The sequence below is a fragment of the Elgaria multicarinata genome, chromosome 20, assembly GCF_023053635.1.
Source record: "Elgaria multicarinata webbii isolate HBS135686 ecotype San Diego chromosome 20, rElgMul1.1.pri, whole genome shotgun sequence".
In the NCBI taxonomy this organism is placed as follows: domain Eukaryota; kingdom Metazoa; phylum Chordata; class Lepidosauria; order Squamata; family Anguidae; genus Elgaria; species Elgaria multicarinata.
The window spans coordinates 10,195,489-10,211,666 of record NC_086190.1 but is presented as its reverse complement, the minus strand read 5'-3'; the positions used below and the strand labels follow the sequence as shown (position 1 = coordinate 10,211,666).

The following is a 16,178-nucleotide window of genomic DNA, read 5'->3' as shown; positions in this document are numbered from 1 at the left end:
CTCACACTCCTGTGTTGCTTTTGACAAAACCGAAGCAGCATCGAAGGCCAGAAATGTGGTCCCACCATGGCTTGCAACACATTAAGGAACGTTGGGATCCATCGCTGCACCACCATCAGCAACTTCAGCCCAGCTGTTCCTCATGCGTTACAATGGGAAACGCCTTCGGCCCCTCAGTGGCATCTACAGATCAGAGCCTTTGGGTTGTTCTACCACCCTCAGCTGTTCATTGGATGCCCACCGAGGTTGTGGCGCCCCTGCCTTTGGCATTCTCTCCTGCCTGCTGCACACCTGGCGCAGTTTCAGCACCAGCTGAAAATCTGTTTGTTTGAACAAGAATTTGATGGTTTTGATGTCTAGCTTTGTTTTTTATTGCAATTCTAATTGCCGATTTGATGAATATTATTAAGGAATATTTTTAATAAAAACAACAGGAATGGAGAGAAATACGTGGCAAGCCGCAGGAAACTATGTTTTGGAGGCCTGCTGCAGATAGACACCGACAGCCTGATTCTGTCAACTCAAAGCTAGGCCACTGTTGGAAAAATCACAAATATCCCAATGTGTGAAGTGAAGCTGGTGGGGGGGGGGGGGGGGACAACCGCCTTTGTTTGGGACTCTTCAAAACAAAACTCCCCCCCAAAAAATGCCAGAGGGGGAAGCCAAAACGAAAGTGAGATGCAAAAACAAGCCCGTCTGCTTTGAGCATGTTACACTTGTTAGAAGTATTTATTTTTTATTAAGAAAACGCATAGATTAAATCAGGCATTCCGAGAGCACACTGACAGACTGAGGTGGGCGTCAATCAAAGGCCATGTGCACAAGTCTGGCTCCGCTGGACCAGTGTTAGGGCTTTTCCGCCTTTCTGTTTTCAACGAAGTACTGCTCCCCCATTCTAAGTTTCTCTTGTGACTATGAAACTGGCGCTCATGTATTGATTCCGTGGGAGTCAACCACATTCTACATTTCACGCTGCCATTTCAGACAGACGTTTTCACAGACACGCTTGCAGTAGCTGTTGTGTTCTTAGCAGGGTGCTAAATGATCAATCTGCGAAGGGGGCAGCTTACAACAGGCACTCGTGGACAGGGCTCTGGTTCACTTCTCTACTGTACGTCCTCCATCATTGCCCAGAAGTAGGCACAAAGCCAGAAAGAATTCTAGGTATTACTAACAGGGACTGGCCGACGAGACCACATTACGCCAGTCCTTTTCCAGCTTCATTGGCTGCCAGTCCAGGTCCAGGCCCGATTCAATGTGCTGGTATTATCATTTAAAGCCCTAAACGGCTTGGGGCCAGGTTATCTGAAGGAACGCCTCCTCCCATATGTACCTGCCCGGACTCCAAGGTCATCCTCAGGGGTCCTTCTCCGCAAGCCCCTGCCAAAGGAAGTGAGGCAGGTGGCTACCAGGAGGAGGGCCTTCTCTGCTGTGGCACCCCGGCTGTGGAACGAGCTCCCTAAGGAGGTTCGCTTGGCACCTACATTTAGATGCCAGGTGAAGACCTTTTTATTCTCCCAGCATTTTAAGTCTATAAATAAATTTTAACTTGGTGTTTTAAATTTTTAATTTTGCATTGCTGCTGTTTTTATCTGGTTGAGCTTTTATATTGTAGTTTATATGATGGTTTTATACTGTTGTTTTATACTTTGAATGATTTTAATTTTTGTGAACCGCCCAGAGAGCTCCGGCTATTGGGTGGTATAGAAATGTAATAAATAAATAAATAGGTCAGGAGACCCCACTGGGCTGCTCCAAAAGGAAGGCCAGAGCAATAGCTACCCTACTTACTAATAGAGAACTCATTCGCCAAGTTTCACCATGTTCAGAAGACAAGCGAAGCATTTTGAGCTAAAAGTTATGGCTTAGCACAGTGGTTCCCAACTGGTGGTCTGTGGACCCCAAAGGGTTTGCATAACCCACCCAGGGTGTCCGTGGAACCATTCACATATTCACCATTCATTTCTGGAGTCCACTGACGACGAATTCCTACCAGAAGTAAAATATAACATCCCTGAGCACCTGCGACTAGCTTCAGAGATTACTTCCCTGCACCTAATCCTGAAAACTCATGAATCCTTTTGAATGCGGTGATGTACAACTAACAACTCTCTCTGCGGAAGAGCGGGATGCACTTGTTGACGTGACTTGTGATGGTTCATTGAATTCATTTTTCAAAGAATTAGACTGGACCAATTCTGGGTGAAGGTTTTTCCTGATTATAAGGAGTTAAGTGAAAAAGCTTTGAAACATCTAGTTCCCTTTTGTTCCACACATCTTTGTGAACAAACATTTTTGACTTTTTGTTATATGAAGAACAAGCTCGATGTTGATCCAGATTTGAGATTCAAAGTTGGAAATACTGAACCGGATGTGGAAGGGATTGTTCAGGACAAACAGAGGCGTGATTTCTCCCATCACATTTAGGTTTAGTAGCTGCTAGGCATGTCATAATTTGTTCAACTGCAAACTAGTCGTTAGTAAAGTTAAATTCGTCTTTATATTCCTAACTAAATCATTGCCATTTTTGCGTGGTAATATCACAAATTTTATGGTCTGTTTTTTAGTATACCTAAATTCCTTTGCTTATTAGGGGCTACCCCTTTTCTCCAAAAAATTGCTTCGCACAGGTAACTACCATAGAGATAACCATTTTTTTCAGAAGTAGGGGGTCCATGGCTCGGCATTTGAAAAACAAGGGGTCTGCAGTACTTAGCTAATTGGGAACCAGTGGCTTAGCGTGTCGTCTGAACTGTTCCTTTCCATGGTGGCTACATAACCAAGGTTTAAACACACTCACTCACCATTTGCTGCAAAAGGTTTAGCGGCCAAACCATGGCTTAGTGTGTTGTCTGAACAGGCCCAGTGAATACAGCAAAAATGGCACCACCCCCATATAAGAGGGGGGTATCAGAAGGCTTGGGGGGAACCGCTTTAAGGAAAGAAAGAACCCTACACACCCAAAAAGAAGCTCAGTGAGGACTGACTAGACAAATATACTAGCATCAGAAGCTCTTCACAATTCTTTGTGCTTTTCTTAAGCGTTTCAGCTGCTTTCTAAAGATGGGTAAGTGCAGCCCTGGGGCCCAACGGACAGCAGGAGCAATAAAATAAAGCAAATCCAAGCGACACAGAGAAACCAAACCTTCTCTCACTCACTCACTCACTCCCACTGGGTACCTTTAGCATTGGATCTCAGCAGAGGTGCCGGGAAAATGCTTATTTCTCAAGTACGATGCATAACTTCTGGCACAAGCTGCAGCCCCTGGAGGAATCCCTGCTATTATCTTAAGATTTGATATTTGAAGGGGATAGGGGGAAATTTGATATTTGAAGGGGGTGGGGGGGGGAACGGCGTGCTCAGGAATCCCTGCTGCTGTTTTCAGCCGGAGATAACAGCAGGGACAGAGGCGGGTGGGGGCGCTTGTGAAAGACAGGGGTGCAAACCTCTGAGTTGTTGCTATGTGATTTCGATGTCTGCCTTCCATGTATGCTCTATTGTGTTTCAAATCTGCTGTGCCAGGCCTGGGTGGGAGTCAGAGAGCTGGTGGCTGCTGGCCAAGGTCGTTCCTGCCTAGAGCCTGTGTAACTCCCACCACAGCACCTGGAGGTTATCAGGGTGGGTGAGAAGCTAACTCGTTTCAGCTGTGGGAAAAGAAGGTGGGGAGGGGTCGACAGAAGACCGGGAAGGGCACCGGTTGGTTAACAAGGGTCATGGGGCTTGGGGGCCAAAGAAGATAAAAAGCCCCATGAAGAAGACCCTCCATCTTCCGTGGTGGTGCGTGCGTGTGTCAAGTGGGAGGATCAGGTCCAAGGCAACCAGGGGGGTTGCCCGGAGTTAGAGAGGTTTTTTATGTTTTAAAGTGTGGGGGCATCTTGGAGAGTGCCTTGGACTGCAAGAAGATCCAACCAGTCCATACTCCAGGAAATAAAGCCAGACTGCTCACTTGAGGGAATGGTATTAAAGGCAAAACTGAAGTACTTTGGCCACATAATGAGAAGACAGGATACCCTGGAGAAGAGGCTGATGCTGGGGAAAGTGGAAGGCAAAAGGAAGAGGGGCCGACCAAGGGCAAGATGGAGGGATGATATTCTGGAGGTGACGGACTCGACCTTGGGGGAGCTAGGGGTGGCGACAGCCGACAGAAAGCTCTGGCGTGGGCTGGTCCATGAAGTCACGAAGAGTCGGAAGCGACTGAACGAATAAACAGCAATCTTGGAGAAGGCCAGCCATCGTTTCAGCTGGGTGTGGGGATGTTTGACTGTTCATTGGGGTAATGGCTAGTTGCTAGAACTTTCCCCCACCTTTTTACCTCACTCCCTTCTCCCAATTCCCTTTCCCTTTTAAAGGCTATTTACCGACCAAGGCCCTACGGGTTAGTTTTTAGTGTTGGCAATAAACTTGCTTTGGTCCCGAAATGAGTGTTTGTGTGTTATTCCCTGAACATCTGGCTCATCCCGGTTGTGGGTTGCTTGGGAGTTCAGGACGTTTAGTCCAGGAGCCTACCTTGCAGGGCTGTCAGGTGGACCCTGACATCCTCTACAGGCCTCAGCTGGCGCTGGAAGGAGCAGCCATTCTTCCAGCGCTGTCCCAGTCCTTCCACATGGCATGCTCTGCCCTCCAGGGGACAGCGAATGCGGCATGAGCTGGGAACACGGTGGCGTCGGACGCCTGCTTGGGAAATGCTCCCCATCCCTCACCCACCCAGCCTAAGCGCAATAGGCCAGGCAAGAAAAGTCCTTAGCCCCTGCGCCTATTCATCTGAAACATGGCAGGCTTGATACCCTCAGAAGGAGCGACTGTCCCTGCTTGCAAAATCCATCCAATTGTGCCAAGATTAAAAAAAAAAAGTTGTTGGCAGTTCCCTTTTAAAAAATATATCAAAATGTTAAGGCGCCTAGCACAAAACCCTGCACCCATCCATCTGAAATTTGCTGGGCATAATTTGGCACAAAAGGGCAAATTTCATCCAATTCTGACAAGACAAAAAGTTATAGCCATTTGTTGATTTCCAGTGATAGTCAACTGGAGGCATGAAGATTTGAATTTCCGAACTGGAATCCAGATTCAGATCTGACTTGAAGTGGGCTGCCTCCGAATCGGTTCGAGCCTAAATAGGGTGTTTTCTGAATCATCAAAATGGGGTCTGAACCGAATTTTGTGGTCTTTGCACAGAGCTAGAAAGCATGGACTCACTGCCCCCTGGTGGACAGAGGGGGAGAGATTCTCCCATGGTGGAGAGATTCTACCGCGCTTGTAGAATCATAGAATCATAGAATCGTAGAGTTGGAAGGGGCCTATAAGGCCATCGAGTCCAACCCCCCTGCTCAACGCAGGAATCCACCCTAAAGCATCCCTGACAGATGGTTGTCCAGCTGCCTCTTGAATGTCTCTAGTGTGGGAGAGCCCACAACCTCCCTAGGTAACTGGTTCCATTGTCATAATGCGCTAACAGTCAGGAAGTTTTTCCTGATGTCCAGCCGGAATCTGGCTTCCTGTAACTTGAGCCCGTTATTCCGTGTCCTGCACTCTGGGAAGATCGAGAAGAGATCCTGGCCCTCCTCTGTGTGACAACCTTTGAAGTATTTGAAGAGTGCTCTCATGTCTCCCCTCAATCTTCTCTTCTCCAGGCTAAACATGCCCAGTTCTTTCAGTCTCTCTTCATAGGGCTTTGTTTCCAGACCCCTGATCATCCTGGTCGCCCTCCTCTGAACACGCTCCAACTTGTCTGCGTCCTTCTTGAATTGTGGAGCCCAGAACTGGACACAATACTCTAGATGAGGCCTAACCAGAGCCTAACCTCACGCAATTTGGAAGCTATACTTCTATTAATGCAGCTCAAAATAGCATTTGCCTTTCTTGCAGCCATATTGCACTGTTGGCTCATATTCAGCTTGTGATCTACAACAATTCCAAGATCCTTCTCGTTTGTAGTATTGCTGAGCCAAGTATCCCCATCTTGTAACTGTGCATTTGGTTTCCATTTCCTAGATGTAGAACTTGGCATTTATCCCTATTAAATTTCATTCTGTTGTTTTCAGCCCAGCACTCCAGCCTGATATACAGCAGAAAGACCTCTTACCTGAGGTCCAAGCAGGGTGAACTTGAGCCTGTCTGTACCAAGAGCAACTTCTCTTCCTTCAAGGCAGATCTAAAGGGAAAAAAGATCCATAATCCTGAAATTGTTATCAAAGTTAACATGCTGCGAACATGAAAGGCCTTGTCTTAAAAGATATAAGGTTTATTAATATATTATGCAAACTTGATCTTGAATATCTCGGCACAGAAAACCAAAACGCTAGTTTTTATTTAGCAAAGTAATGTTGCATTTAATTCCCAGATCTTCTTCATGCGTCATGGGAGTGAAACGTTGGCATCTCAATCACCCTGTCGCTTCGGGCAAGTTACTTACTTCTTTAATTTATGAAGTTTTACAGTCAGACATTAACGCTTTGTAAGATGCAATCGGTGATCATTAGAAATATTGTTTCTATTAGACCTTCTAGGTGCTAGATTTGCCTGATTATAAACAGATAAAAAAATTATGAACAGATACAAAAAAAATGTTTTTGTAAACCATCCTGGGAATATGATTGGCGTGTGTAATGAAAAATACTTTCAACAAACAATACTGTTAAGATTTCCAAATTCAACTCTTAAGTATTACAGTGTATTTTATATTAATCCATCATTGTAGTGAATTTTGGTTAATCAATAAAAGCCTTGGAAGGAATAAAACAAAATGTTTTTACCAGATTTTTGAAACTGCAGATTAGTTTAGATTAGTCCACTCAAGGCAGCTTACATGAATTCTGATCCTCCTCCTTCAATAAACCATCAGCCCTTCAAAATTTGCAATTAGGTCTCATATCATCATTCTTTTCACTCTGAGGGGTAGGGGGGGATTGCGGGGGGGACACACACACACCCCAAACCAGTCCTCACCGAATCACTGCATCTGTAGCTGCTATCTTTTCTGTGACCAGCAAGGACTCGCTGTAGGTTACATCGTTCAGAGCAGGGCCTGAGTTACAAGCCAATATAACCTGCAGTATGGGGAGAAAAAGGCAAAGGCATTTTGGGAAAGTAGGACTGTTTGAGAGATCTCATAAAGTAGGGCGACCCTGTGAAACGGAGGACAGGGCTCCTGTATCTTTAACAGTTGCATAGAAAAGGGAATTTCAGCAGGGGTCCTTTGTATATGTGGAGAACCTGGTGAAATTCCCTCTTCCTCACACCAGTTAAAGATGCAGGAGCTATACTAGAGTGACCAGATACAAAAGAGGGCAGCTTTAACGGTTGTGATGAAGAGGGAATTTCACCAGGTTCTCCATATATACAAATCACACCTGCAGAAATTCCCTTTTCAATACAACTGTTAAAGATACAGGAGCCTTGTCCTCCTTTTCAGATGGTCACCCTATCATACAGACAGCCAAACAGGGAAGCTTATCAACTCCCACGTTTTAATTGGAACGTGTTTCGAAGGTACGCCAGATTCTGGCTGTGCAGTGACATTTTTTCTGGTTCTGTAAGCACTTGCACCTCCTAGCACAGAGGGTCCGTTCCCTTTCGTTTAGGCAGTAGAGAAATGTCCTAACCACATATCCGGAGTCAGCAACTTGAGGGCACTCAGTCTCTCTGCTTCTTAACATAAAGAGACATAACGAGACACTATTGACACCATTATTATTATTGTTTTTTTGCCCACAACAGTCTCTTGAAACTGGTGTAATATTAGTTATTTTGACCTACCAACGGCACAGAGAGAAACAGTACACCCAGATAATGACATTACTGCAACCCAGACATCCCGGAATTATTTAAAATGCATTCCTAGTTTCACCTAGTGGACTTTGGAGTATATAATAGTTTACTAAATCTGGAATTCTCCCTGGCCATTTTACCCTTCCAGCCTCTGCCACCAAGGGATAATCCTCCGCCAGCAATGCAGCACAGGGGGTGGGTGGGTGGGTGGGTCATAGTGCTGCTCCCTTAAATCTCTAGTTATTTGGTTTCCTTTGTCCCTGCAGACATTTCTTAGTTGCCTTTTCCTTCTTCTTAGGCTGCAACCTTGGATTCATTTTAACATGGATATAAAGTTTCACTGAAATTAATGAGATTTACGGCCATGTAAAATGCCTAGAATTGGGATACCTAGTTTCTTTACCCAAAAGTTTATTTTGGCTGTAAACACACTGCCGCGCCATCCCTTTTGTGTGTGAGATCTGCTGCCTTCATCATCCGAGTTCTCTTTAGTTTGTCAACTACTGCCTAGACTGAGACACCTGAAATGGCAGACCACGCCCTCGCTGAAGTCTCCCAAGCCCACAAGCCTCCTCCACCACCAGATGCCCTGCAATGGCACGGCCTCGAAAGTTACAGCTGTCAAAGTATAAACCTCTCAATCTTCCTCTGCCATGCTACTTGCAAATCCAGTTATTTCCCCTATCATAGCATCATAGAATAGCAGAGTTGGAAGGGGCCTACAAGGCCATCGAGTCCAACCCCCTGCTCAGTGCAGGAATCCACCCTAAAGCATCCCTGACAAATGGTTGTCCAGCTGCCTCTTGAAGGCCTCTAGTGTGGGAGAGCCCACAACCTCCCTAGGTAATTGATTCCATTGTCGTACTGCTCTAACAGTCAGGAAATTTTTCCTGAAGTCCAGCTGGAAACTGGCTTCCTGTAACTTGAGACCGTTATTCCATGTCCTGCACTCTGGGATGATCGAGAAGAAATCCTGGCCCTCCTCTGTGTGACAACTTTTTAAGTATTTGAAGAGTGCTCTCATGTCTCCCTTCCATCAAAGAGTTCGAGAATTTGGCCCTTCCTGCCTTTGGCTAAAACCTCTCACATCTTTTCCAAGTTTTATCTACTTGCCCTCCACCCAGTAATCCAGTTCACCACGATAATTTTGAACGTTTAGTTTATCCTCCACAGGGCTTGCAATCCTTCCCCATTTGCGTCTTTTGTGAATTTTAGAAGTGTGCTGCACATTTCTTCACTGAAGTAATTTATGAAGTTATTGGACAGTCCCAGGCCTAGGACCAGCCCCCATAAAACCTCATAATGTCCCTCTCCAATTACATAGAGAGATTTGCGAAAAGAGTAAATTGCCTCACTCCTGGTCTCTCTCTCTCTCTCTTTCTCTCATCTGGTTTGTATGTCCCTTTCCTCCTTGTGGGGCAGCAAAGTCCACAAAATTTTGGGGGGCTGCCATTAAAATAAGACCCGAAGTCCTTTGTCTTTAGCCTGTCAGTTCAATTTGCACATTGGTGTCTTAAATATTGAGTTTGTTCTGACTCTATACTGTTAGCTTCACCCTACCCGGTGCCTGTTTACACTTCCCTGTGCCTGTTTGCATTCTCTCTCCCTCCTTATTGTTTACTACAACTTTATTAGATTGTAAGCCTATGCGGCAGGGTCCTGCTATTTACTGTGTTATCTGTACAGCACCATGTACATTGATGGTGCTATATAAATAATAATAATAATAATAATAATAATAATAATAATAATAATAATAATAATAATAATAATAGTGGCTGGTGTATGTAACTTTTATCATGTTTACTCTGACAATTTTACCGGTTCTGTTGTGTCCTACATAACGGCTTGTGTCTGTTGCACATAAATTTATATTCTATTCTATACCCTGTAGCCGCCACCAATAGGTTTAATATAGGATAGTTCCTTCCGCTTCATCTATAAGGAACTAGGCCAAACTTGCCGGAATACAGTAATCATTACCCCGATTACTTCATAGAATCATAGAATAGCAGAGTTGGAAGGGGCCTACAAGGCCATCTAGTCCAACCCCCCGCTCAATGCAGGAATCCACCCTAAAGCATCCCAACAAAGACGATTTGCAGGGCCAATCAAGCTGGCTGGAGACATTTTACCTTTAAGAAGTCACCGTAATTCAACTGACCTCTGTGCCCCTACAGAGCAGCTCCCTGACAAAGGGGAAGACGCCCAAAATGATGTCTATTCCACTGTTATCTGCAAAAATTAAGGCACATTTATGAGGGGGGGCCTGCAAAGGAAAAGAAAAAGTATCAGAACAACTGACAGGTTGAAGATGTAAGTTAAATATGCACACAGAGTTAAGACAGCACAAACCCATCCCTCCCTAAGGTGTTAGAATGTTTTGCTAGCCCTCTGGGAGCCCCTTCAGCTAAGCCAATTTTGCTTCAGAACGCGTCATCTCTGGCCTGGAGCAAGAGAGGTTCATCAGCTTCTTTGGGGCTTGCCTTTTCCTTGAATCCCACGAGGAACAGGCCTACTTAGTCCAAAGACACGGCACAGCCTGGAAGGGCACCGCCATCCACCCACTTTTCCTCTTTACCCCATGAAGCAAGGCGGAGGGAGGGGGCCTCCAAGCCAAATTTAAAGGTGTGACGTGGGCTGGGTTCACCATGAAGCACCTCACCAGAGCCCCACAGGTCGAAGCATGTAGCAAGATGAGGAGCAGACCTCCGTCTGCTGGAAGGGGTCCATTTGGCTCTTCCTCTCCCTGAATGGTTTTTCCTATTCAGCTTTTAAGAACTGGTAGTGGAGTTTGCTTTTCCCCTTCTGTGACTGGGTTCAGACAACACTGTAGTCAACGGTGGGTTAAATAGTCAATGGTTGGTTACTGTGTCATCTCTTGGGACTTTTTCACGCCATGGCTGGTTATTCGGCCAAAAGAACCAACTCAAACGCTGTGCAGAGTTGATTATTTGGACAACCGTTGGTTACCGTGTTCTGTTTTGAGCACCGCTATTTCATCGCACACAATTGATTATTTTGGGGGACTATAGGGTCCCCTGGCAACAGCAACCAAAGCAGTGGTAGGTGCTTTGATTCTGTCCTCCAGCCAGAAAGAGGGGAGAGAGGGGGGAGGACGTGACAGTCAAACACACCATAGTCAACTCAACGCTGGCCTTAATCCACACCACAGTTGATTATAATCATGTTTTGTGGGGCGTACCCCCTCGATAATCAACCGTGGAGTTGGCTATTAACCCACCATTGACAATTGTGCTGTCCACACGCAGCCTGTGTCATGCCTTTTAGACCGTAAGCCTGTCAGCAGAGACTTTCTTGTTTATTGATAATACGGAACTTGCTCTGGGCGCATTTTTGGCAGAAAAGCTGGGTAAAAAGGCTCTAACTAAAATACTGTATTGACCGGCGTATAAGACGACTGGGCGTATAAGACAACCCCCAACTTTTGAGAAGATCTTCCTGGGTTAAAAAGTCATCTTATACTGGGCGTATAAGACGACCCCCAACTTTTGAGAAGATCTTCCTGGGTTAAAAAGTCATCTTATACTGGGCGTATAAGACGACCCCCAACTTTTGAGAAGATTTTCCTGGGTTAAAAAGTCACCTTATACTGGGCGTATAAGACGACCCCCAACTTTTGAGAAGATCTTCCTGGGTAAAAAAGTCATCTTATACTGGGCGTATAAGACGACCCCCAACTTTTGAGAAGATCTTCCTGGGTTAAAAAGTCATCTTATACTGGGCGTATACGACGACCCCCAACTTTTGAGAAGATCTTCCTGGGTTAAAAAGTCACCTTATACTGGGCGTATAAGACGACCCCCAACTTTTGAGAAGATCTTCCTGGGTTAAAAAGTCATCTTATACTGGGCGTATAAGACGACCCCCAACTTTTGAGAAGATTTTCCTGGGTTAAAAAGTAGTCTTATACACCAGAAAATACAGTAAATATCCACGTTTAAATACTTCAACCCCACTGCTATTTTGACAGCCCCGGTAATGATCTGGTGACATTTCCCCACACACCCCTTCAATCCACTCGGCATCTGGGTCATATTAATCTTTATGGGGCCTTTCTAATGCGATACTTTATAGGTTCAGTGAGCTTCACAAATGACAAAGAGGCTGATATTTCCAACACTGAAATCTCTAACTCTCCTGCTTCTGAGCAGTGGGTTCCATGCACTAAAAAAAAAAAAAGGAAAAAAGCATCTCGCATTAAGAGATAGGGAAGGGGCGAGCATTCAAGAAGGTTACGTGCTGGGGCCCTATTTCAAATGAACGGGAGGCTCATTTGAGTCTGATCTGGATTTGAGAGGGAGGCTTCGCTGCTTCAATGGATTTTGCGGAGTTAAGCAGCATCATAGAATCATAGAATAGCAGAGTTGGAAGGAGCCTACAAGGCCATCGAGTCCAACCTCCAGGATCACTGCTGGAGATCCTGCTGTCCCGAGGCTCCTTGGCAAAGAGCTGCTGCTTCCCTCCTCCAGCCATTTTGGGCCATGCAGCCGGTTAAACTCTCCCTGTTGAAATTCCACTGGATTCCATAGGCAGATTGAGAGATGTTGGTGGTGGGGAAACCATCAGAGATTAAAGAATATTAAAGCCACGCACCTTCCTTGCAGGCTTTTAAGAAGGCCTTAAAAATATTTTATTTTGCCATGGCCTTCGCCTGATGAGTATTGTTTTTGCTGTTATTATTATTGCTGCTTTTCTTGTTCCTGCTGGTTTTATTGTTTTAATTGCTGTTTTGTTGCTTTTCATATTTTATTGCAAGCCGCCTTATGAGGGCTTTGCCCTGAAAGGCAGCCAAGAAATAAAATAAATAAATAACGTATTCTTTACGATCACCTACGACACACCTCAGGACCTAGTGAGAGCTCACAAAGGAGGCGCACAAAGACATGATGGCTTTCATGGAGGACTCATGAGTGTTCGCCATTCACCTAGGACAGGGAAGAGGCACCTGTGGTCCTCTGGACGTTCGCCCATTCACCTACGCCCGAGCAGGAGCAGAAATTTGAGTCAGTCCTGAAGTTCAGGGTTCTGGCCATTCTGCTGCCTGGACAATGTCTCCGCCCCACTCTCCAGGGTCAGCGCTCGAAGGAAGCTTTGCTGCACTATTCAGTCATCCGTTTCTGCCTTGAGCAGGGGGTTGGACGCGATGGCCTTGTAGGCCCCTTCCAACTCTGCTATTCTATGGTTCATCTGTCCCCCCTCATAGAGATGGCTGAAGCAGGTCGCTGTGTGGCCGGGCTGGCCCTGAACGCTGATGGCCTTCCATTCATTCTGGGGGAGCCTGCCCCTCACAAATCTCTCTCCTCTCCCCCCCCCCCGCCCCCACTTTTCTTTCACTACATTGTTAGCACAACCACCTCCATTTTTAACAGGAAACTGTAAAGTAGCCATCAAATTGCAAGCAAAATGTCATGATGTCCTGTATGCGAGAATGTCTCCTTGAGTGCATCCTTCTTATCTAACATAAACAAGAGCTCTGGCTCCAAGTGCTGCTGTGTCAAAGTTAACTTCTGTAACTTACTGTCAGGCCAAAGGTATTGTTTACAGAACAGAGAGAACTGTTTAGCATAATTAGCTATGCCCCAGTGTTATGTTCTGATTGGTTAATGCTGCAACAGGGCCCTGCCCCTTGCAAGCTCAAATACTGTACTGTATTCCCTATGTCTTTTGTCTGATTGCTCCCTTTGACGAGACCAGGCCTTGATTACTAATCAATAAAGCGCTTTTTGAACCCTCTGTCGCTGGAATGGTGGAGTCGTGCTTAAGGGCTGTTTGGATTTCGTCCTTGGGTGAAAAGAACATTGATCTAACAACATGACAAATCGCGGTTTCTTACTGTCTTAGCTATGCTTTTCGTCAGCTCTTGGAGGAAGTCATGGACTACAGTGGGCAAGGCAGGGTTTATGTGGCGCTCATTTGTAAAAAAACAGCACCAATATAAAATTTCAAGAAATAGTCATTTTATAAGTTGCAGTGCAAAGTTAACCTTGAACTAGGGTATGCAGCAAATGGGTCGTATGACTTCCCATGCCACAGGCCCAAAGCCAACCTGGATCTGTTCAGCTTGCCAAACAGATCTGATTCTTAATATACTTGGACCCGACACCACTTTAAAAACAAAAACAAAAAAACAGCAACACTGATCGGAAAGATTTCAGATTTTGCTAAGGTAAGACAAACTCCAGAGATTCTGCCAAAGGGAGATCATAGAATCATAGAATAGCAGAGTTGGAAGGGGCTTACAAGGCCATCAAGTCCAACCCCCTGCTCAATGCAGGAATCCACCCTAAAGCATCCCCGACAGATGCTTGTCCAGCTGCCTCTTGAAGGCCTCTAGTGTGGGAGAGCCCACCACCTCCCTAGGTAACTGATTCCATTGTTGTACTGCTCTAACAGTCAGGAAGTTTTTCCTGATGTCCAGCTGGAATCATAGAATCATAGAATAGCAGAGTTGGAAGGGGCCTACAAGGCCATTGAGTCCAACCCCCTGCTCAATGCAGGAATCCACCCTAAAGTATCCACGACAGATGCTTGTCCAGCTGCCTCTTGAATGACTCTAGTGTGGGAGAGCCCACCACCTCCCTAGGTAACTGATTCCATTGTTGTACTGCTCTAACAGTCAGGACGTTTTTCCTGATGTCCAGCCGGAATCTGGTTTCCTTTCACTTGAGCCCGTTATTCCGTGTCCTGCACTCTGGGAGGATCGAGAAGATAATGGATCGAGATAAAAGATTATGACCTGGTTCACATGTCAGAACCACCCAGGGGTTGTCGGGGAACAAGCGGGCACACTGCCTCCCACCCACTTGCTGTTTCCACTTTGCATCTAGTTTAGAAAACAACCCAAGAATGTCCTGCTCCTGGGTTGTTCAGCGTGACGTGTGAACTCGGAACTTTGGATTGTCGATGTGGAAGCAACCCAGAGTTTTAACCCATGGTTTGTTGTTGAGTTTAAAAGAAAATAAGAAGTTGACACGTATGACACAAGTTGAACACGTCTGAAGACTTCCTTTGCGCAAATGTGTACTCTTCAGTTGTTAAAGCGACAGGCTGCACATACCTTGAGCCGTTCCAGCCACTCATTGTAGGAATCTTCAAGCCAGGGGCGTTCTGCAAAATGAAAATTTTAAACATTGGCTCATCGCCAGTTCTGTAGGCGGGCAAATTCAGAGCAATGCACGGTCGGGCGGGGAACCTGCTGAAAGTTTCTTCCACTCAGTGGGAGGCTTAATGCCAGGACGCTCCGGGATACATTGATGGTGCTATATAAATAAATAAATAATAATAAAAATAATAATACCTGCCTGGAAACTGCAGAGCGGAAGAGAAGAGGGCACTGGCCTCTGTCACTGGACTAAGAGCCACTGGGAGGCTGCACTCCCTATTCCCTAGGAGGAATATCACGGCAAGAGGAAGGGCAGCCTGGCCCCATCTAGGGGGCACAGAAGGAGGAGCTGGCTTCCCACTGCCCCGGCAGAACGGAAGGAAGCAGGGATCTTTCACCAACCCCCAGCCAGAGGACTAAAGACTGCTGAGCCTTTGTGTAGCCCCATTCAGACAAAACTCTAAACCATGCTGCTTAACCACAAAATGGTTAATGGAATGCATGCATTCCATTAACCATTTTGTGGTTAAGTAGCATGGTTTAGAGTGTTGTCTGAATTATTATTATTATTTATTTATTTATTTATTTATATAGCACCATCAATGTACATGGTGCTGTACAGAGTAAAACAGTAAATAGCGAGACCCTGCCGCATAGGCTTACATTCTAATAAAACCATGATAAAACAATAAGGAGGGGAAGAGAAAGCAAACAGGCACAGGGTAGGGTAAACAGGCACTGGGTAGGGTAAAACTAACAGTATAAAGTCAGAACAAAATCAAGTTTTAAAAGCTTTAGGAAAAAGAAAGGTTTTTAGCTGAGCTTTAAAAGCTGTGATTGAACTTGTAGTTCTCAAGTGTTCTGGAAGAGCGTTCCAGGCGTAAGGGGCAGCCGAAGAAAATGGACGAAGCCGAGCAAGGGAAGTAGAGGCCCTTGGGCAGGCGAGAAACATGGCATCAGAGGAGCGAAGAGCACGAGCGGGGCAATAGTGTGAGATGAGAGAGGAGAGATAGGAAGGAGCTAGACAGTGAAAAGCTTTGTAGGTCAACAGGAGAAGTTTATATTGGATTCTGAAGTGAATTGGAAGCCAATGAAGAGATTTCAGAAGTGGAGTTACATGGTCAGAGCGGCGAGCCAAGAATGGTGTGTGTGTGTGTGTGTGTTTATATTAAAACAACCTGCGGTCTTGAGAACCCTTCTATTGAAAAGGGAAGCATAAAGGCTTCAAAAATAAATAAATGCTCTGATTTTGCCTCTCCGTGCTCAGAAAGTGCTTGAGCTCTG

General features: G+C 45.6%; 1 protein-coding gene across 2 annotated transcripts in view; it reads right to left on the bottom strand.

The window, feature by feature from the left end:
• PANK4 (pantothenate kinase 4 (inactive)) overlaps positions 1-16,178 on the bottom strand; it is a 54,635-nt gene that overhangs the window by 2,950 nt on the left and 35,507 nt on the right. For both annotated transcript variants that reach the window (XM_063145190.1, XM_063145189.1), the window contains 4 exons: positions 14,850-14,899; positions 9,933-10,037; positions 6,947-7,047; positions 6,084-6,152 (listed from right to left, as the gene is read on the bottom strand). In XM_063145190.1, coding sequence (XP_063001260.1) covers positions 6,084-6,152; positions 6,947-7,047; positions 9,933-10,037; positions 14,850-14,899 — 325 coding nt within the window. The remainder of the gene's footprint in view (positions 1-6,083; positions 6,153-6,946; positions 7,048-9,932; positions 10,038-14,849; positions 14,900-16,178) is intronic.